General features: G+C 35.1%; 1 protein-coding gene across 1 annotated transcript; it reads left to right on the forward strand.

Moving 5' to 3' along the window:
* The first annotated feature begins 11,127 nt into the window (after window positions 1–11,127).
* On the forward strand, window positions 11,128–14,072 carry LOC149262333 (CASP-like protein 3A1). Its single transcript, XM_089424060.1, has 3 exons — window positions 11,128–11,808; window positions 12,030–12,165; window positions 13,643–14,072. Exons 1-3 carry the CDS (start codon window positions 11,474–11,476, stop codon window positions 13,856–13,858), a joined length of 687 nt encoding a protein of 228 aa, XP_089280186.1. The 5' UTR covers window positions 11,128–11,473; the 3' UTR covers window positions 13,859–14,072.
* The last annotated feature ends 10,025 nt before the right edge of the window (window positions 14,073–24,097 follow it).

Below are 24,097 nucleotides of genomic sequence, written 5' to 3' on the forward strand. Positions count from 1 at the left end.
TGCATTAACCAGCCTGAAGCCACCAAGGTCCAACGTCGTTGCAGAGTTGCGACAATGAGAAGCCCAACAACGAATGAAACCACAGTCATCCAGACACGGGAGAATTGGGTAGATGATAAAGCCCTAACCCCTCTCCACCATCAGATTTCCCTCCAAAAATCAACGGAAGCAGATTGGGGCAAGTGTCGCAGGTGAATCCATCCCTCTGACAGACACATGCAGTGGGATCTGTCATGATCATGCTGTGTGAAACAGAGTACAAGGAAAAATTAACTGAGGTCCGGTAAGTGACATCAAAACCATTTGGATGCCATGTGAAGAGTAATTGTGACCCGACGTGAACATTTTTTACCGTATTGTATTAAATATAATCATTCACAACAACTAAGTCATCAGGGCGCCATTAACAATGACACAACCATTGTTATGTTTACATATATTTATTTTTATTTTTATATCATTATTTGTTACATATGGTATTAGAGCTCAGGTTCGTACACTGAGACTCTTTGGGGAATTATGTATATATGAATAAATGTGACATTAATCAAAATAACTAAGTGTGCATGTGAACATAGAGACCCGCATCAACACAAAAGGGGTCAGAATGCAGAGGAGCCCAAGACCACCAAACCCACCAGAGACAACTTATGTGAATGCCAACCCTGACATTTGGATACAACTAGGAGAGGAATCTCGTCAAGATAATGTTGTTCTACTCGAAACCATTCAGCAACTACGTGCTGAGATGACAAATTTAAGAATAGACAATGAACGACTATGACTAGAACATGAGAGAATTCTTAGAAGTCTATCCAATCAACAGAACCAACAAGATCCAGACCCCAGTGCTGAAGATAGAGAGAAAACCCCAACGGCTCAGCATGGAGAAGAGAATGCTGAGTCAGCTGAAAAATATGGGGAAGACGAAGAAGGGAATTTGGACAACGTCTCCAACGAGCATAAGACAAAAAGACAGAAATTTGAGTTACAAGGAGAATTCAAAAAGATTAAACCGTCACTCTTTGAAGGGGAATCTGAAGAGGCAACGGAAGCTTGGTTAATTGACATGAGAAAATACTTTCAAATTTATGATTACACCGATAAAATGAAAGCATGTTTGGCAGTTTATCAGTTAAGAGGTAAGGCTACCCTTTGGTGGGAAGAAATCAAAATGGTGAGGAAAATCGATGAAGAACAGGTTACGTGGAAAGAATTTCAAAAGCATTTCAAGGATAAGTATCTAACTGAATGTTATTATGACAAAAAAGCAAAGGAATTTCATGAGTTAAGATTGGGAACCTTAACCATGGACGAATATGTGAAACGATTCACCTCCTTACTGCGCTATGTGCCTTATATGCAAGAATAAAAGGCCAAAATTTAGCGTTTCATTAGTAGCCTACCCAATTTTATGAAGGAGAATCTTGAGTTTTATTACCCAAGAACCATGGATGATGTGGTGCGAAAATCCTGCATCTGCTACCAACAAATGAAACAGAAAAATGAGGGACCTAAAGGGGGATTGAACAGGAAGGGAAGGAACCTGATCCCAAACAGACAAACAAAATTTACTAATGGCAGAAATATACAGCAAAAACCTCTCAGTAAATTTCCAGCAAGGAACCAGCCCAAAGCTGCATATTCTGAAAATAGACAGTCAGAAGGAGTTAATAAATTTGTTAATGACGAGCAGTCAAAACCACCTCTGCAATGTTGGGGATGTGGAGAACCCCACTATTACAAAAACTGTCCACATAAAGCAAGGACGAAACAACTATCAAATATGCAAGAAGCTTCCACGGTTGGAGAAGTGGCGAGGAGCATGCCCAAAATTAATGCTGCTCTAGACGACCATCAAGCAGAATACCAGCCCACCATGATTGAATGTGAAGGTATGATTGCTAAGCAACTTGTCTCTATTTTGTTTGATCTCGGTGCTAGCCTAAGTTATGTTAGTCCTAAGGTTGTAGAAAGTTGTCAACTGTAGAGCAGTAAGTTTCCAAAACCATGGTTAGTTCAATTAGCCACCAGGGCAAAAACAAGGGTAATTGCAAAAATAGAACGTTGTCCTATAACAATTTCAGGACAACCCATTTACGTTGACCTTAATATACTCCCTTTGGGTTCATACGACATTTTAATAGGGATGGATTGGTTGGAAAAATGTTGGTCCCTAGTTGATTGCAAGCAGAAAACTATCAGTTTTATCACTAAGTCAGGCCAAAGGAAGGAACTTCAAGGAATCAAGACAAATACCAAGTTGCGTACTATTACTGCTAGTCAGCTAGGAAAATGTATTAGGAAAGGCTATTAGATATATGTTGTCTAGGTGGGATTTACAAACTCCAAAAATAAAATGACCTCCTTGGAAAATATTCCTGTTATTTAGGAATTTGCTGATGTATTCCCTGAATCCATTCCTGGATTACCACCCAAGCGTGATATTGATTTCACCATCGAACTAATTTCGGGTGCAGCGCCTGTATCCAGGGCCCCTTATCGCATGAGCATACCTGAGTTAACAAAACTCAAAATGTAACTTCAAGAACTTCTGGACAAGAAGTATATCTGCCCCAGTGTGCCCCCTTGGGGAGCCCCCGTATTGTTCGTACGGAAGAAAGACGAAACTTTCAGATTACGCATTGATTATCGTTAGTTAAATAAATTGACCATAAAAAATAAATATCCCTTGCCACGTATTGATGATCTATTTGATCAGGCGCAAGGAGCCAAAGTATTCTCAAAAATTGCTTTAAGGTCTGGCTACCACCAAATAAGGATAAAAGAGAAATACATTTGCAAAATTGCATTCCAAACTCGTTATGGTCATTACGAGTTCGTGGTGTTGCCGTTTGGCCTCACAAACACCCCAACTACTTTTATGAGTTTGATGCACGGTATTTTCCAGCCTTATCTTGATAAATTTGTATTGATTTTTATTGATGACATTTTAATATACTCCAAGAATCAAGAGGAGCATGAACAACATCTGAGGATAATGTTGCAAACTCTGCGGGAAAATCAGTTATATGCTAAATATAGCAAGTGTGACTTTTTCAAAAGTCAGATTCAGTACTTGGGTCACGTTATATCAGCAGAGGGAATAATAGTGGACCCGGAAAAGATCAAAACCATTATGGAATGGACCGTCCCAAAGAATGTTGCTGATATTAGGTCATTCCTAGGTTTGGCTGGGTACTACCATCGGTTCATCGAAGGATTTTCAAAAATCGCTTTCCCAATGACCTCATTATAGAAAAAGGGACGCACTTTCTGATGGACAACTGAATGTCAGCAAAGATTTGAAAGACTAAAACACCTACTTACCACTGCACCCATGTTAAAGGTAGCAGATCCGGAAAAGTCTTTCGTGGTTTGCACGGATGCTAGTAAAGAAGGTGTTGGCGGAGTGCTGACACAAGAGGGAAAAGTTATTGCTTACGAATCATGGAAATTGAAGGAGTATGAGCAACAATATTCTGCTTATGACCTTGAATTAACAACAATAGTGCATGCACTTAAAATGTGGCGACACTACCTATTGGGGAAGAAATTTATGCTATTAACAGATCATAGCAACCTTACAAATTTCTTTAACTAGTCTAGCTTAAATGCTCGACAGGCCAGATGGACAACATTTTTGAGTGAGTTCGATTTCGAAATGAAACATCTTAAAGGGAAGGAAAATCGAGTGGCCGACGCATTGAGCAGGAAATTACATTGTATTTATGAGGTCCAAATCAGTCAGGTACACTCAAACATCCCTAAAATCATAAAGGAAGCCTCCCTCAAGGATCCAGAGTACACTTTTCTTTGGCAATAGGCAAAGGAAGCTCAGTTGAAAGGGGAAATATTAGATTTTGAAATAAATTCAGATAAGATCCTCACCTTCAAAAACAGAATATATGTTCCTAACCAAAATTCTGTTAAACAATTGATATTGGATGAGTTCCACAGGAAACCATGTGTTGGCCACCCAGGGTACCAAAAGCTATTTTTAGCCATCAAGAAAGGTTATTTTTGGCCTGGGTTAAGGAAAGATGTCACAGAGTACTTGTCCAAATGTTTGGAATGTGAGTTGGTGAAGGCAGAACATCAACATCCCGCTGGTTTGTTGCAACCATTTCCCATCCCGGAGTGGAAATGGGAGACCATATCTCTAGACTTCATCACTGGCTTACCTCGCACCAAGAAGCAACACGACTCAATTATGGTGGTGGTGGACAAATTGAGCAAAACCGCTCACTTTATACCTGTGAAATCCACTTACAAAACTGTGGAAATTGTAGACATATTTATGAGGGAAATTTTTCGTCTGCACAGAATACCCAGGGTGGTAATTTCTGATAGGGATGTAAAATTTACATCCACATTCTGGAAAACCCTCTTTTCAGGATTGGGTACCCAGATCCAATTTAGTACGGCTTACCATCCTCAAACGAACAAACAAACCAAACGAGTGAATCAAGTGTTGGAGGACATGTTACGTATGTTTGTGATGCAATAGCCACATAAGTGGGAAGACTATCTCCACCTAGTGGATTTTCTTATAATAATGGGCATCATGAGTCACTAGGCATGAGCCCCTTTGAGGTGTTATATGGGAGAAGGTGCAGGGTGCCCATAGATTGGAATAGTCCAGTCAATAAACTAGCCTTGGGTCTTGACATGTTAGTAGAAATGGAGGAGACAGTTAAGAAGGTTTGACAAAATCTAAAGGTTTCCCAAGACAGGCAGAAGATGTACGTAGATAAAAGAGGACATACAAAGAATTGTAGCTATGGGATCATGTATACCTAAGAGTAAAGCCCTGAAATAGTTCCTTACAATGGAGGGGTTGTGCCAAGTTAGCACCCCAGTACTGTGGACCCTTTCAAGTCTTGGAACGGATTGGACCTGTAGCATATAAGCTTGCATTACCAAGCCATATCTGGGTCCACAATGTTTTCCATGTTTCCTTGCTAAAAAAATATGTGTACAACCCTCAACATATAATTAGCTGGGAAAATATTCAAGTAATCAGTTAAGTGGAATATATAACTTTTGGATAAACTATTTTGAGAAAGTTGTGACTGTGAATTGTTTATGTGCAGGTCGAACCAGAAGGAGAATTTCTGGCAGAACCTCTTCGTATTCTTGATCGGAGAGAAACCACCTTGCGGAAGCGAGCCATCACCCAGGTTAAAGTGCAGTGGAAGCACTTTGGCCTGGATGAGGCCACTTGGGAAGAAGAGGAATTTATGCGGGAAGCCTATTCGACGTTATTTTCTTAAATAAGAAAGAACACCAGGGACGATGTTCCTCATATGGGGGGGAAGATGTAACACCCCAAGCTGCATAAACAATTACTGTGGTTACTAAGTTTTATTTTACCTTTTACTGCATTAATTTTCTTACTTTATGTTGTTAAAATGATAAATGACTGAGGCTGGAAGGCCAGGATATATTTTGTTACCTAATTAATGGATAATTAGGAGTTAAGGTATTTTAACAAAAACTATTTGAAACAATTAAAAGAGATAGTTACTCATCTACTCCTAGGGGAGGGAATATAGATGGGGAAGGAGTCTAAACAGGGGACATCCTTGAGCTGGGTGAAATAGACGAGTGGGAAAAATGCTTAATAACAGTCTGCAAGGTATAGGACTTGAGGCTGGACAGTGAGTCCTGAGGCCCAGGTACCCGACTGTAGCTAGACCCATTTCAACTGTGACAAGAAGGAAGTGCTCGGGGAAGAATCTAGATGTAATTGCCAGACTCGCAGCTGGGTGGCGAGACTTTCCAGACAAGATCAGAGTTGCATGATTACAAGTCTTTTAACAGATAAGTAATTCAAATCTATATTTAGGAAATGCTGGTTGAATATAAAGAAATACTAATTGACTGATAGAATTAATTAAAGAGGAAAATTGCATAGAAGTGCATGTAGGACAGAGAACATAATTGAAATGCTTACATTCAACAGAACAGATAGTAAATTTTACAGACAAGTAATGCATGATCTAGTTATGTTACTGTAACAAGTAGATACACAAACCCTTGAAATTATTAAGAACAAACTTTTATGACAGCAGGTACAAAATCTCGAATAGATAATAATCAGAAGAAGAAATGAGTTGCAGAAGGCAATCATTTTCGAATAACTAGAAATCACTATCTATTCATTCAGCTATTACTTTTAAAAGAAAAATGGAAAAGAACCTTCACCAATCATTACGAATACAAGGAGAAAACAATAAGGAATATACCATTACAAGGAAAATGCTTTCTTTATAAAAAATGAAGGACTGAGCTTAAATAGAGTTCTTCAACTCAAAAAGAGGACTATAATTTTAAAACAACTTAAATTAAGCCCATAGTGGCAGAATTGGCTCTTCGACTTGAAAATGTCACAATCATGAAATAACCCAAACTCTCGAATCTATAAATAGATATCCACTGTTCAACATTTTCTTTCAGAGAAAATACCTAGGTAAACCCACAGTCGAAACTCATAACAAACAGTTCAAAACCCATGTTAACGTCGTGCGTAAAACATAACCAATGTACATAGACATCCAAATAAAGGTCTAGCTCAGCAAGATTCGGCGTAAAGCCTCTGCTCAGAAAACATTTCTTCCATAGTACAAATTACCATATGACTATTAAACATCTGATGAACCAGAGAGGGGTTTTTGACCTGCAAGCATAAACGGAAGTCTATAAGCTCTTAAAAGAAATATGAAGAACGTTGTTTTAACCACGCAATTAGAAAATCGACCGCAGTGTGATGCATAGGATACCTGCAAACAAGTGACAACAACCTCAGAACCCAACTCGAGTCCAAACCTGCTATTAAACAAAGTCTCAAGGGATGCCAAGAAGGCAGGGTTCATACCTGAGACTGGAGAACTCCGGTAGATGACGACCCACCTTCAATTCCTATAAGATGCATTGGTTAGCCAACCCGGGAATAAAAATCCGCAAGAAACCAATGGAAGTAAGTTAAGGAAGACACAAAAATTAGCATGCTTGCCTTCCAAAAGTCGACTCTAGTTCTAGCTACCTGCCATAGATTCCAAAAGTCATTGAGCCATCCCTAAATGGTGGGAGCAACCAGTTAGACACCGAACCAGATGAAACACTGAAGCAAAAAAGCAGTTGCAACGACTTAGAAAAATAGAGTTGAATAGGGTCGAGGGGTTTAGGATACCTGCTGGTGAGGGTATGTTGAAACTCTCCTTTGTGTGCAACAAAAACGGGCATGAAGCAGCTTGAAGCCACCAAGGGCCAACATCGTTGCAGAGCTGCGACAACGAGAAGACCAACAACAAATGAAACCACAGTCAGCCAGACGCGGGAGAATTGGGTAGATGGTAAAACCCTAACCCCTCCCCACCGTCGGATCGCCCTCCAAAAATCAACGGAAGAAGATCGGGCCAACTGTCGCAGGTGAACCCATCCCTCTGACGGACACATGCAGCGGGATCTGTCATGATCATGCTGCATGTAACAGAGTATAGGGAACAATTAAGTGAGGTTCAGCCAGTGACATCAAAACCATTCGGATGCCGTGTGAAGAGTAATTGTGACCTGACGTGAACCTTGTTTACCGTATTGTATTAAATATAATCAATCACAACAAATAAGTCATTAGGGCACCGTTAACGATGACACAACCATTGCTATGCTTAAATATTTTTTTTTTGATATTTATATCATTATTTCTGTAAACTGTTTTTGTAATTGTTACAAAATGAGAAAAATATGATTTTGACTTGCTACAATGATGAAATTTATTGTAATCACACATTTTCAAAAAGTCAAAAGAATATGATTTTGAATTGCTATAATGATAAAATTTATTTTAATCACACATTATAATTAGTTAAATGGTTTTCATAATTCTTGAATTGATCTATTTTTCAAAAAGTCAAAAGAATATGATTTTGAATTTGTTATAATGATAAAATTTATTTTAATCACACATTATAATTAGTTAAATGGTTTTCATAATTCTTGAATTGATCTATTTTTCAAAAATTCAAAAGAATATGATTTTGAATTTATTATAATGATAAAATTTACTTTAATCACACATTATAATTAGTTAAATGATTTTCATAATTCTTGAATTGATCTATGCTATTTTATATCCAATTTCATTAATTTTAATATGATTTAAGTTAAACTTTGATATATTTAATGAAACAAATATGATTTTGATTTGCTATAATGGTGAAATTTATTGTGATTTTATATTATAATTGAATAGTGGGAATTTTCATGATTCCAAAATTGATCCATGCTAATTTGTATCTAATTTCATTGATTTAAGTAAGATTTTGCTCATCAAATTTTAATAAGTTGAAAAAAAGTTATAATATTAATTAGTTATTTCATTTGTTTTTTAATATATAATTTCACATAAAATCTCATTAAAAACTTCATTATACTTGATTAATAATAACTATGATAAATTATGGATATAGTTTATTATCTACTTAACTTGTAAGAAGTATCAAATATTATATATAATTAATTAATAAAACTAAATTCTAAAAATTCTTATTTACAATTCACAATATTTAATTATTCAAACTAATTAACTAAATTAACAATAATAAAGAATTAAAATTATTTTACTAAATTAATAAAAGTAAGTAAATGTTATAAATGATAAAATTTGTATATCTGATAAAATAAGTAAATGTTATAAATGATAAAATTTGTATATGTGATAAAATTTGAAATATATTTATGTGAATGGCATAAGAGTGTGGTAAAAAAAATGTATTACAAATGATAAACGTAAAATAAGAGTTTTGTGAGTACAAACTCCCCAAAAATAAAACGTGAACTCCCCAAAAATAAAGCTTGTGGACAAGCTTTTCTACACAAATACACACACACATTTTTTTTATTTTTTTGGTACATAAACTTTGTGGACAACCCTCACAAATACACATTCACATTTTTTTACATTTTTTTGGTACATGAAGTTTGTGGACAACCCTCACAAATACACATTTACATTTTTTTAGACAACCCTCACAAATACACACTTATATTTTTGTTGTTGTTGTTGTGTACATCTGATTTATTAAAAAAAACCAATAATTATTAAATTTAATTATCTCATTTATATGATTATAGACAATCATAGACTTCCTAAGCTAGCTTTAAATTCTAGCCAAAACCACCTAAGGCTCAATCGAGGGTGGCATAAAGACACAAGGGCCTGGTTAAACTATTGGGAGATCAACGAAAATGATGCATTGCAAAACATAAATAACATTAAAGATATTGTTACTTCTAAGTTCAAAGAAAAAATGTGGTGTGAGAATGATTTAGGAGCCAAAAGAAAATTAAGTTATTATAAGAAGGTCATCAACCCCACCCTAGAAGATCAAAAATATCTCTCTATTTTAACTAGCTCAAAGAAGAAAATTAATATAGCAAAGATTAGAACGAATTCTCATGAGCTCTCCATAGTGAAACAAGTAGTTGGGCAGTTCCTAAAACGCCATGGATGGAAAGGATCTGCCATATATGTGAGAATAGGAACATCGAGGATGAAAACCACTTCCTCTTAGAGTGCCCCTCGTACAACCACATTAGATCTTAGTTTCACGATCTTTGTTACAATACTGACCTTCCTAGCCTTTTACAATGTCAAAATTATAGTGAGCTCGGGAGGCTTCTGTCCAAGCTTTTCGAGCATAAGAATAAAATCTTAAATCAAAATAAATAATTTGTTTCTTTAGGTCGGATAGACCATTGTTTGGTCTCAGCGAAGCTTAACCATCATCATCATTTTTTAATACTTGTTTTTTAATTAATTTTAATTTTAAATAACTAATTTTTTAATTAATAATTTTTAATTTTAATTTTAAAAATTTAATTAACTATTTTTATTATTGAAATAATTTTAATATATTATTTTAAATATATATAATTCATTTAAAATATAATAATAATAATTAATAATTAACCAATATATTTATATTATTTACAAATTAATCAAAGTTATTTTGAGTAGTTGAGTAAAATAGTTGTTATTTTCTATTCAATTTGAATTTCGTATGAGTAACATAATTATGAAAAAGTAACTTAAGTATGAAAAAAGTTGTTGTAATAAATACATACCTATTAAATATTATTATAAAGATCCGCACTCTCACATTTCAACAAAAAAAAATATATAAAGATCCGCACTCTCACATTTCAACCGAAAAAAATATTTGTACTTTTTAAAAATTTACATTTAGTTTTACATAACAATAAATTAAATTTACACCCCATTTTGATAAAATATTTCCACACGTCCCCAATATACATTTTCCCCATTCACGCATCTCCAAAACTTGAAGAAAGGTTAACTTTAATAATATATAGTACAATATGTAACTTTAACATACCGATTACATCCTTTTTTAATGATGCAACGTACATAAGTACTTACAAAAAAACAACTCATTTGTTTGAAAGAAGCCATAGGGGTCAACAAAGAGACCAGGCTTTTACGCTATTTAATAATGGCCGATACAAACAAAGCACTTCATTTCTTAATTTATTAATAAAAACACAAATAGATATGTATAACTTTTATTTAATATTTTTTCGAAAAGATCTATGGACTGATGGGTTAAAGTTTATTCTTCTAGAAACTAAAAATCAGATTAATGATCCAAAATCTAAAGGGAGATTTCAATGGTGGTGAAAGCTCAAAGCTTACTCTTTCATGGATTAGAGTTGAGATTAATGATCCAAAATAAGAAATATTTAATAAGAGATCTGATGATACAACATAGATTTTCTAGAATGATGATAATAAATAATAGATGTTTAGACATTAATCCTTCTCAAATCATTAAAAACCACCAAACAAATTTGAATCCGAAATCAAAATTTGTTTGGGCACAGCACAAATCAAATTTGAATGGAATATCACATGGTCTTGGTCCACAAATTCAATAAAAAAACAGAGGATATGACATCACATCTCGGGGTAATCATCAGATCATGGGGATCCTTTTGGAGGAAACGAAGAAAGTGCTGGTAAAGTGCTGGTAGTGTTTAGCGGTTTAATGGGAAAACGGTGTAAGTGGGTTCGAAGGGAGGGGACACCGGGTCCCGCCCATTCTCGAGAATGGTGCAGAAAATGGAAGCTGATGTGGAGACAATGCAACAGACGGACACCCTCCTATTTGAATTTCGAGGTTAATCAGAATAAATGGAGTCGGACGAAGTGTGATCCCAGGGATTTGATCTCTGTCAGGAAAAAAAGCAGGCCATCAACGCTCTGAAAAAACCTACAAAAATGGACCTAGTTGCGCCTTTCAATGATCGCAGCAATATCATAGTATAGGTAGTATAGCCTGGGTCTCAGAGAAAACAGAAAACAGGGTTCGGTTCTGTTACTGGCCTCTGCTGTTTTGTTTGGCTTGGTTTGGCTTTTCTGTTGAGTATTTTGGTGTGAGGAGGAACGATGACCAGCAACAATGGGATGCCTGTGGAAAGACAGGTACAAATTCAGATCCAGGATGGAAAAATGGGCATGGGGCTTGGGATGGATTCGAGTACCATGAGTGGGCCTCTGGTTGCCCACTCTGGAATTCTTGATGGAGATTATGAGAGGACGCCATCTGTGGGTAAGATGCAGATGCGGTTTGATCTTGCTAATGTTGCTCTCCGTGTGCTGAGCTTGGCTTGCTCAGTTGTAGCTCTGGTGTCCATGGCCAGCAATCAGGAGTCTGGGGTTGTTACTGTGTTTGGATTCAAGCTTGCTGTGTATTCCAAGTGGTCATACTCTGATTCATTTGAGTGAGTCTTCAAGTGATCCTATTCTTATCATTTCAGTGAGGTTCAAGCTGTTTTTGCAGTCTTTCATGGCTGTCTTTGACATTTGAGCAAGTGGGTGTTTGGTATTTTGTGTGGTTGCAGTGTGTATGCATATTTAGTCACATTGGAGAGCGTTTTGTTGTTTCAGTAGTTTTCATTGTTTGTATGTTTGTTGCAGTTTTGATCACAATGTTTGTGTGCAGATTCTTGGTGGGAGCTTCAGCAGCTGCTGCTGCTCATTCGTTGCTTCAACTTCTGCTATGTGGGATGAAGATGGTGAAAAGGACATCTACTATTCCCAGCAGGAATCATGCCTGGTTGTTGTTTGCAGGCGATCAGGTACTCTGTTGTTTCTCAAATTTCATGTGAGTGTTATGATAAATTGGTTTAGTTTCAGTGAGGACTCGCATCTTCTTCACCCTCCAGAACTGTGTTTTTAGTTTTGAAAATTGATGTGATTAGAGACACGGTTTAAACATAGTCACAGACAGATGTATATCATTGAAGGTCTCTCCCTTAGGGGATAACCTACCTTCACCATATGTGTCATTGAAGGCCTGTTGCGAGCAAGGAAAGACAGCCTTTTTTCAGTAATTTGGCTACCTAAACTTTTGAGTGAGAGGATGGATTTATTTTCTCCAGATAGGTAAAATATCAAAATATAGTTTCTTCTTCTGCCTTGGAATTGTCGAGTTTTTGGTGTGAGTAATGTGTTTCTACTTTGGAATCGACAAGTTTTTGATGTGAGTTGTGTTAAAGACTATTGCTGTTTTAGAATGGTTAAAAACAATGGTTCTTTCTGGACTTATTCTTTCCGGATAAATAAAATATCAATGCAATAAGTCTTTTCTCCTGGAATTAATAAGTCTCTAGTGTGAGTTTATGTGTTAGAGATTTGAATGGTTAAAAACAAATATTATTTTTGGACTATTTCCTTTCATAGATTTAAAATATCAATGCAATAAGTCTATTGGAATTGACAAGTTTTTGGTGTAAATAATGTGTTTCCAGATTGGAAATGACAAGTTTTTGGTGTGATTGATGTGTCAGAGACTATTTCTGTCTTAAAATTGTTACAAACCATTCTTATTTCCATATTATGTTAGTGAAATGGTATTGCCAACGTTTCTTTCAAGGTAATGTGTTATAGATTATTTCTTTCTACTGGTCTATGGAATTTTACGAAACTGGTTTTGGGACCGGGACTGGGATTGACCAGACTTTTTTAGTATGGGTAATGAATTATGTATTGTAAACCATTACATAGCATTTTAGTTCCATTTCTGTTCTGCATATAGCATTAGGGAATGAAAACTTTACCACCTACAACACAATGAGAAGGGATCAGAGAAGTAGCTGGAGTTCCTTTTCAGTTCCATTTCTGTTCTGCATATAGCATTTTCATTAGAGAATGTAAATTTTACCATCTACAACATAGTGGGAAGGGATCAGAGAAGTAGCTGGAAGTCCTTATCAGGAATGGCCAAAGAAATTGCATTTCAATTATTTTCAATAGGCAAATGGTTTTATCAGTTTTTATGGGAGAGGCAGGGAAGCATTCCCCAGTTTGATGCCTGTCATTTATTCTGTGATATTTAGACCTGGGTCCATTGGGTTGATAATACATATTGGGTGTGAAGTGTTGAAACTTGATAATCAGTATGGGTTGTTAAAATTCCATGGTGTTAATGAAATACTGTCTGGAAAAATCCCTGTGTGCCACCCTGGATGAAATCTGCATTAGATTGTTTAAACGAATTCTGCATTTTACCAGAAAAGAATCATATGAACATATTGTGTGTTTCTGTGTCTTCAGGTTTTTGCATATGGGATGCTGGCAGCAGCATCGGCAGCTGCAGGAGTGACGAACCTCAACCGCACTGGATTCCGCCACTCTGACCTTCCAAACTTCTGCAAGCCCCTTCATCGCTTCTGTGACAAGGCCGCCGTCTCCATCGTTTTTGCATTCACCAGCTCTCTCCTTCTGGGAGGCTCTGCAGTTTTGGACGTTTTCTGGCTCTCCAAAAACTAGCTAGCCTGCTTTGTTGGTGTAAAATTACTTATTTATTTATCTCCTTTTCTTCCCCGCGGGTTTATAATGATCTCCTTGGATAGAGAATTTTCGTTCTCTTGTGTTTCTGAACAAAAGTGTTTTTTTGAACAACCATCAGCCATGCATTACTGGTTTACTATCTCATCCTATCTGATGTGTTGCTCGTTAATAGGATTATTAATGCCTTCTTTCATGGGAAAACCTCTCAAATGTATGGCTTTGTTTTTGAGGATGATGTGATATTGTGCTGGTAAAAATCTCTGGACTAAATTATATGTTGGGTCAAAAAAAATCAGAGAAACTGCTCACCTTTCAGATATATAATAGGTAGGTTAGATAGTTTTTCAGATATATAATAGATAGTTTATAGAGTTACCGTGATCTTTGTTTTTGTTCGTTGGTTTGAGGAATGTGAAGATTTTATTTTAAAGTATATTTAAAAAAAAAGGTTAATCTTTTTTTTATAAATAAAGTAAGATATTTTAGCATAATTTAGTTGTTAAACAATTAGTGATGACAGTTATGTTGTTATTTCTAGGGATAACTCATCACTATTATTAAAAAAACCATGCCATCTTTAATGACTTTATTGTTGGTTTATAAAAAGGGCAAAAGGGCAAGTTTTCACTTCTATAAGATGCTTTTAAGTTTAGGTAGTTATAACCTGTTTCCTTACATCCAAAAAAAAATATATTCCTAACCAAACAAAAAGAGTCTTAAAACCTTCTACAAACCCTAAAAATTAAAAACACATATTTAAAAAAACCAAACATATTAAAACATTATATCATTATATATATATATATAAATAAAATAAAAAATAATATTTTAAAATCCCTTAAACTTATTTTACCATTAAAACTATTTTACTTTAAAACTATTTTACTCACCTAATTATGGAGTGAAAAACAGAATTCATTTTAAACATTGGTTTTTAAAAACATATGTAAAATGTAAAATGTAACCACAGGTACTCTAAATTTATTTATTTAATATTGTTTTTATTTTCTAATTTAAAAAATGTGTTCATGATGGTAGCCTTAAAATGATGATTATGTGGTTAATGGAAGGAAAAAAGTTTTTATTTTTATTTTCAATCAAATATCATTTCATGTTGTTTTGAAAATTCATTTTATTTTATTATGTTTTGAGAATTTACTCACACTTAAAATTTTTGAGAATTTGTTCTTATTTTAAGAATGTTTGTGTTTTTTTTCTGTGTCAAAATCATTAATACTTTTAATTCAACATTTTGAATTTTGAAATTAAAAATATATTTTTAAATTTAGAAATTGATTTTCTAAAATCAAAAGTATCTTTCTTTTTAATTAATGTAAAGAATAAAATAAATATGTTTAAAACAAGAATACATTTTCATTAATTTCATAATGAAAAATATTGATCAACACCATGGGATAAAAAAATTAAACTTTAAGACTATAATATTAAAAAAAATATAAAATAAAAAACACTCAAATTATTCAAAACATATTTAAATTAAAATTTAATTTTTAAAATATATACCACACTATAAAACTATAATGATTTAGGAAGTTTATATTAATACTTTTAAAATATAAAAATAAATAAAATTCCATATTTTAAAAAATAAATTTTTATCTTTTTAATTTTAATATACATTAATCATAATCATCTTGTAATTAAAAATAAATATTAATATTTTTTTTTTCGTAAGCTAAGGACGGACCCTTCTTTTTCCATTACTTCGAATTGAAACCATTACATTTTCATGGTGGCCTCAATCCGCCCAGAGGGGAAACTGGGTCTGTTGGCCACCTTAAGTTTTTGACAGCCATCCAAAAACAAAAAATACTAATTCTTCTTGTCCAGGCTATATAGACTAAACATTAAAAAAGATTACTACTGCTTCTTGTTTGCATTCTAAACTGAAAATATAAACGAAACTATCCAAACGGCTTTCAAAAAACTACATAGAGCATATACATATCTTCAAGTATTAATACGCCATGACTTCCTGTTGATCCTTTTCTTTCTTTATGCTCGGGTTGATCTTCTTTATCTGCTGCTGTATCTCTTCTAGTTTTTTATCCTGCTTTATCAGAGTGACCTGAATGTTCTGCATTTCTTTTTTCAAATTTGGAATTCCCTGGGATAGTTTTGCCATCTCCATGGCCACTTGTTCCATACCTTTAGCCAGCAGCCTTTTCATAACCCAGTATACATGCAAGGCCTGCTTATACAGAGTCATGCGGCCTCTCGTATTCCCTGGATCCGGTAAGAGGTATTCCCAATCTTCCATTTCTGATTTTGATTGACTCTGGGTTGCTTCTTCCTCCAGTTGCTGAATTATCCTTCTGATATCCTTATTGGTGTTCTCACAGTAGGTTTGCTCCACAAACTGTATCTTCTTCTTCAGTGTTTCCCTGTATTTTCTTGTTGGTATTGGTTCATGCTCTTCCCATTTCCCTTCCGCCCATCCTCTTCCTCTGTTGCGTCGGCCTCGTCCCCGTCCTGCTTTTCCTCTGTTCTTGTAATTTCCCCTGCCTCCCTGATTTTTCATGCCCGAGGTGCTTCCAAAGTCACCTCCCTCCTCTCGCCCTTTGCTTCTCTTGTCTCCATACTCCCTGTCCTCCTGTGTTTTGTCCTTTGTTGACTCCACGTCCTTCCATACCCTCTTTCTCGGTTGCTCAGCTCTATCCTGGTCCGAATCAAACATTTCCACTTCATTATCAGTATCGTCCTGAACTGTCTGATACTTCTCTGTCGTTTCTCCAACCTCGATTCCTTTCCCTTTCTTTTTCGGGCTTCTCTGTCCTCTGTTCTCTTCGTCCCCGTCGCTTCTCATTCTCCTCCTCGTTGCCATTCGAATCTTCCTTCCGGCGTTGCTTGCTTGTTTTCTCAGCCTCCTCTGTCTTTCGGTTAACCTACCTAGTGTTTTTGCCACCCTGTCTCTTCGCAAATCCTCTGCAGTTTCCTTTATCGCCCTCCTTCCTTTGTCTCGCCTTCCTCCTATATGATTTCTCCTCCACCAATTCTCCTCATCTCTCTTCTCCCGCTTCTCCTGCCACCTGCCGATTTCATCACCGCCCACCTCCCTTCGTCCTTCTTCTGTGCCGTTGTACCCACGTCCAATCTCTGCCGCATTACCTCCACCAGCTTCATCCTTCATTACTTCATCGCTGTCCCTCCTCGAGATGATACCCTTTCTGGTGATCCCTCTGTTCGCCTTCATCATTACCTGAATTCCTTTTGCCTCGTCATCCTCCCTTACCTGATGTGTAGTAATTGCCCTGATCGCCGTCATTATCACCCCGATCGGGGGTTAATATTAAAATATTTTAGTTATATTTAATATTGATTTTTTTTTATTATATTAGTATTTTTAAAAATGTTATGTGAAATTATATATAAAAGTGATAAATTTTAAATTAAAAATAAATATTAAAATATTCTATTTATATTCCATATTGATTTTTTAAATTATATTTTGTTTTTAAAAATGTTCTGTGAACTCACAATTAAGTATAGAAGACATTATATCTTTTAGATTAGCTACAAAAGTCTTTTAACTTTTTCCACAGAAAAAATCGGTAACCTTTTATTTATAAAAATGAAAAGTTACACTTAGCATATGCATTGAAGCATTATCAGAATATGCCCATTGGGCTCATGTGCTTTTGCACACAATGCGACGTAGCGAGGCTACCTTGCATTCAAAAATAAAGAAAGAAAAAGAAATAGAAAAGGGAAGAGAGAAAGAGGAGAAAAGCGGAAACTTCTAGATAGTAGGAAAAACGTCCTACAAATCACGTTTTTCTCCCTTTCTTCTTCTCGACCTTGCGCCATTCTCCCTGAGATGGCTCACAAGTGGCAAGGACAATCTGATTTTCGACATGGAGAGTTCCAGTGTCCTTGTCCGAATCTGATGTTTCTGAAGTGTGTTGTCTTTTAATTCCTCCGCTGCCTGGGTCCACAACATTCCTGTCTGATTGTTTCGTTGGACGGTGTGGATCCATGAGAACAGTCGTGTCCACTGTTTGCACCTCATGTTCCTTTGTAGGTTGTTTGCTTTCTGATGGAGATGGTTCCTCTTCTTCTTCTGACTCATCCTCCTCTGACTCAGGAGGGGGAAACTGCCAACCTTTCCTCTGCTTCCTGTTCGGTTTCTTTTGGCTGTTTGTTTTCTTAACCTCTGGGCATGTATTTTGAAGATGTCCAGTCATTCTGCAATTCCTGCATCTGAACGTAGTATTCTCGTAATCAAGTGATTGCAACCAGTTTTATTGCTTATAGATCAGCATGATGTTCTCTGGTAAACCTTTGCTTAGATCCACTTCTACACAGATTCGAGCAAAGGTGAAGATTCTATTTTCTAGCCTTTCCGTCTCTGTTTTAATATACCGTCCAAGGCTGTTTCCGATGCTTTCTAAAACTTGTTTGTTCCAGAAGTGAAGAGGCAGGGTGTGAAGTCTCACCCATACTGGTAATCTGGAAACTGTCATGGTGTTGGGGTCAAAATCTAGAAACCATGGGATGATAAACAACCCCGTGGACCCTCAGAACCAAGGCCCCTCTCTGATTATTATATCTCTTTCCTCCGAGGTTTGAAATTTAACAATAAAAAACCCCTTGGAACAGAGGTGTATTTCACATTCCAGAGACCATCGAGTAAATATCCAGTGAAAGAGGTCCATGTGTTTAGGCCAGAAGCAATTGAAGCGGCATATTAGTGCCTGGGCTTCATATGTCTTTGTATGCTCCTCTGTTGCTGTACTGCTGATTTTTAGTGCTGGGGTTTGTTCTTGAAGTTCTACTATGTAGGGTCTCCGTGTATTTCCAGCCTGTTCTGGAGGTGAGCCCGCCGCTTTTTTCCCTTGTAGGATGTTTTTGTAGGAGGGGCCTCCATTTGATTGCTGATGACTGTTGGGTGTATTCCTTTTGTCTCCCCCCGCAGATCTTGGGATGCTCGGAGCCGCACCCCCTCGCAGACGCAAGTTTAGGGTAATGGTCATTTCTGGTTTAATGGAGTAGTCCTTTAAGAGCTTGCAGTTTTGGAGGGAGCGGAGCCCATTGACCAGATATTGGACCGGTACAGGATACCCCAACAATCCCCATATTTTATGCTTGAGTTGAAGGATAGAGGAATCATCGCTTACCCAGACTGTATGAGAGTTACCCATAGGAGGTCTGATAAAAATTTGAAAAGGAGAAGAGTGCGGCAGGATCTGGTTCTTACCTATCGCTGGAGAGGGAGCACTTCCTGCTTATGCCGATCCCTCCTCTTTGCCTCTTCATTCTTCTGATTCAGCATTTGGGTCTGCATGACAGGCTTGGGTGCCTCTGCTCTTGCCTCCATTTTCCCCATCATCTGATAAAGAGGCTTGCCTGAGCGGTCGAGGCCATTCTCGCCGGTACACAACGCGCGGAAGTTCTCAGCCGTCTTCGGCCCCACATCCGCATAGAGCTCCATCACGATTTCGCCCTCTTCCTCATAGATTTGCCCAGGAAAAACAGATCGATCAGCATAGGAAGGTCGGAATGGGGCATGGAGATCGACTGGCTGCATAGCCTTCTCACCATCGCGAGCAGCCCTACCCTGTTTGACTGATCCTCCTGCGTCGATATGAACTGCGGCTCGAGGGAGGGAAAGGTCTGATCGATGCTTCGCAACACTGATCCCTTGCAGCGCAGAACTATTACGGCTCAGAATCCTAGCTTCCTGGCCGGCGGCGGCACCATACTTACCCTTTGTAACCCTAGCCATTGCGCCTCTACCAATCGATATCCACTAGAGAAGTACCGAGATGATTTTTTCCAACACACCCAAAAGTCTTTTAACTTAATGAATATTGTATTTTTTTTAATAAATAAATTGAAAAATAATAATATGAAAAGCGTTTTGCCATGTTTGTTATCTTCAAAATATTTATTATTTATTTATTATAAAAGCCTATAAAATAAGAAAAATTAAGACATATTTTGAAAATTTTGTTGATGAGAAATTAGGTGGATTTGGTAGGTGCAAATAGTGTTAGAAGGTTAAGTGAATGTATGGATCAATAGGGGCTGAAATATAGTGAGAAAGAGGTTAGGTAAGTGCATGGAGAAGAGAAATTAAGGGTGAATGATGATAGGTTTGGTGAAGGAGCTTTTGTATTATGAAGAGTTTGTAGTAGTGTGTGAAGGCTCTAAGTTTTTGGTTCAAGTTGTAAGTTGTAAGTTTTAAATATGTTGTATTTCCTAAGTTTGTTGTAAGACTTGTGATTGGTTATACGTGTTGGAGTATGGTGGGGCATGGAGTTATAGATGTCTCAAGTTGTAGAAAGAACTTATTAGATAGTTTGAATGGGTGAATGTGAAATCTCAACATGTAAAATGGTTGATGAACCATGTTTCTGAAAAAATATCTTAGAGAACCAGTGTTGATTACACATGTATATTGGTGGATGGTTGTTTTATAATATGGTCTTCAATAGTAAGATTCAGACCAAGTTATTCTCCACAAGTCGAGGCATTGTTAATATGGGCTTTAATAGTAAGATTGAGACAATTTTAAGGGGGGCATTGTGAGGGTTGTTCTGGTAAACTTGATTTGGTTAGAGTCGATTTACCATTGGCTAGCTCCAAGTTTTAATACCCGTGGTTTTTCCTATGGTATTCTTTTCATTATGGGGATAAGCGTGTCTATTTTGGAATAGGGCTTCCCTAATTTTAACTTAACTAGTGGGATCTACCAAGTGTCGATCTAGGCTAGTTTAATTATTTATTATAATTAATTATAATTATAATTATTAATTTCATTTTTCCATTTTATGTTTACATAACATAACGAGACATTACATCACTTTCATTTTGGGTGAACTATTTAAGTGGATGGTAGAGATTTAACTTCCATGGAATATTCTAGAATATTTTTATTAGTAATCACAAAATTGAGATTTATTTAAAAGAGGGTAGTCTAACTTATAGATGAAATGGTTTTTCTTTTTCATTTTGGTTAATTTTAATCAAAATCCATTTGAAATTTTTAAAAACATGAGTTGAAGTTGTTTATTTTGTAGAATTTGAATTACCTAGGGTTTTTTAGGGTGTTGAATTTATTTATGCATTCAAAAATGTATTTTAAATAACAAAAAAACACAATTTTGTCAGACCATTTCTTCTATAAGTTAGACTATGCCATCCACCATCTAAAAGTAGTTATGCTCTTTTTGTCTTGTTAATTTAATTGATTAATTAAAAAAATGTTCTTGTGAACATGGTTTATTGTTTTTGGTATGCCATCTTAATAAGCCATGGTATTATAAAAATATTTGTTTATACAATGTTTTTGATATCTATCAATATTTATCAGCCCTTTAATTTTTGTGAACATAGTTTATTGTTTTTGATATGCCGACTTAATAAGCCATGGTATTATAAAAATATTTATTTATACAATATATTTGATATCTATCAATATTTATCAGCCCTTTAATTTTTATAACTATGTTAGTGTAACTTATTTAAAAAAATAGAGACTATATTTTATTGAAGTAATCTAATTTATAAAAAAAAATGACCTTTTCAAATACCAGAAAAATACTCTGCAAAAAAAATTATTTTTATCTATAAATTAAACTAAACCTTATATATTTATTTTTAACCCACAATAATAAACACACCATTTAAAATAAATATATAATTTAAAAGTTTCCCTAAGTAAAAAAAATCATAACATTTATGGAATGTGTTTTGATTTACTAGTTATTGCTCTCACATTATTATTTTATTTACTAACATTAATTTGTTGTCAGATGCTTGGAAATGTGATTGGCTGCACTAGATTCAGAGGAATTGAGAATATCATTGAATGTGGTACTAATATACAACTATAACCACAAAGTCCTGCTCTGACATTTTTTTTAGTGAAGTAGGTTGTTGTGTAATGGAATGGTTTATTAAGCAGGTCGTTCTTTACTAGGATGTTTTATTTTTTTCTTTCTTGCAGGTTCTAATTCATTCTTCTGATCTTGGTAAGGTGTTACTGACTTTGACAACTGACTGCTTCGTAGTTTCCAAGCCTCCTCTTCGTTCTTTGCAAAATCTGTCTAGTTGGCGGTTCTCAGAAAATAATGGCCACATCCGTCAGTGGCCCCTCCTGCGTACCTAAGACTCTCTAAATTTACTAGGGTCAGCAAAGATCTGCCTAAATCTACTAGGTTCAGCAAAGATCTTGGGCTCTTCATGGGAGTAGAGATAAGCGCAGGAATTGTTTGGATCATCAAAAGTAGCTAGAATTTGGGTAAAAAAATTCAAAAAATCTTGTAGAGACAGTGTTTGAATCGTGTTTTTTATGGTGGAAATAGATTGAACACCATCAAAAATGTTTATGACACTTGCAATTTTGAAGTTTAACAACTACTTGGATTTACAAAAATCCTTGCCAGATTTTCTCTAAATATAACCGGAATTTCCATAACTTTCCGGGCAACTTCTCCGCTTCGTTAGACTAAGCAGATTCCAACAATTTAAGGCCTTAGAAAAGCAGGACAAAGCTAATGGGACAAATTTCCTTGCTGAGAATTATCTTACATCATTAAGTGGGAATCTTTAATTCAAAAATCATTAATTTATAATTTTTAAAACATATTTCCAATTTAATAACTTAGTAACAGTGTGAGGTCTCTGATATGTGGTCCCAATTAAAACTTACACTATTTGAGATAAGAGTCCCATCCAAAATATGACCCAGTGGCTAATTATCTTAAAATTATTCCCTTATTTTATGTTTTTTATTATTTATTAATTTTTAATTATATTTAAAAAATGAATTATTCTGCTAAAAAATCCTCATTGATCCGAGGGTGATGGTCTGTCATCTCATCATTAACAGCCGGGCTTATGTAAGGTTTATTTAAAATATATTGATGTATAATTAAAATATTTCAAATTTAATAATTAATTATATGGGAGGTTTATTTTTTATAACGCTAAAATAATTTAAATTTAATATTTCATTAAAATATATTGATGTAAAATAAAATAATTTAATATTTAATTATTATTAATTAGATCTAAATTTATTATGATGGGATTAAACTGAATTCTCAGACCACGTATGTAAAACAATTTTTATTTAAAGTAGTCGGTTACACGATATTTTCATTCCACACATATATATGATGTCCATTCAACATTTTGTCTTTGAAATGAGTTAATCAGTCACGAGAACCATTCCATAAAGTTATTCCTTTATTTTATGTTTTTTTATTATTTTTTTATTTTGTCCTGTACTTAAAAAAAGTACTCACATACAATCTCAAATTTAATACCTTTATTTATGGCTTTTCCACTCACATACAATCTCAAATTTGATACCTTTATTTATGGTTTTTCCACGATTATTATTTTTTAATATTTTCCATACTTAAAAAAAGGTAACAATCTCAAATTTAATAATTTAATCATATTAAGAAAAGTGACTCATTCCATACCTTTATTTTTTAAAAGTTTCCCATATTTAATTTAACTTTACCAGGTTTACAAAAGTTAAATTACGTTTTATAAATATGGCGAGTGGATAATATTTAATAAATTAAAATGGAAAATAATTGAAGTAATGTTTGAAAGATCAAAATTATTTTATCTTAATGAAAAAATAGATTATTTTTTAAAATAAGTGGATAGATAATATTAATAAATTAAATTAATTAATAGTATTTATTATTTTTTGAAAAAGTAATTTATTTATTTTTATAATAAAATAATAATTTAGATTTTTCAAGTGAATAGTCTTTATAGGTAGTCTAATTGGTTGAAGCTCCCCAGTCTTTGGCTCTCTATCATGAGGAGCGGGTTCAATTTTCGTTGGGTCCATCAGGGTTAAATTATACTAAACAAAATAGAGTTTTATATTTATCATATTAGTGTATGTGTGGGGGGTTGGGGGATTGGTAACTAAAACATACAATCATTGTTGCCAAGGAAAACTTCCTTAACTTGGTATGATAGATGGAAAACTACACCTAGGGGAATTATTTATTTATTATATTAGCATAATAGGCTCCCTTGATACTCTTAAGGTTAGGTGTTTACCATCCCATTGACGGTGCTAGACCTGCCAACATTCAAAGGGTCTCCCTGATATGTGGTCCCAATTAGACACTGTTTGGGATAGGAGCCCCATCCAGAATATGGCCCGATTGCTGGTTACCTTAAAGATATGTCTTGGCTCTAACTGTCAGCAAAAGAGAG

This window comes from Pinus tabuliformis, chromosome 6 (genome assembly GCF_031772625.1).
Source record: "Pinus tabuliformis cultivar Carrire ecotype Pingquan chromosome 6, CPIR1, whole genome shotgun sequence".
Classification (NCBI taxonomy): Eukaryota; Viridiplantae; Streptophyta; class Pinopsida; order Pinales; family Pinaceae; genus Pinus; species Pinus tabuliformis.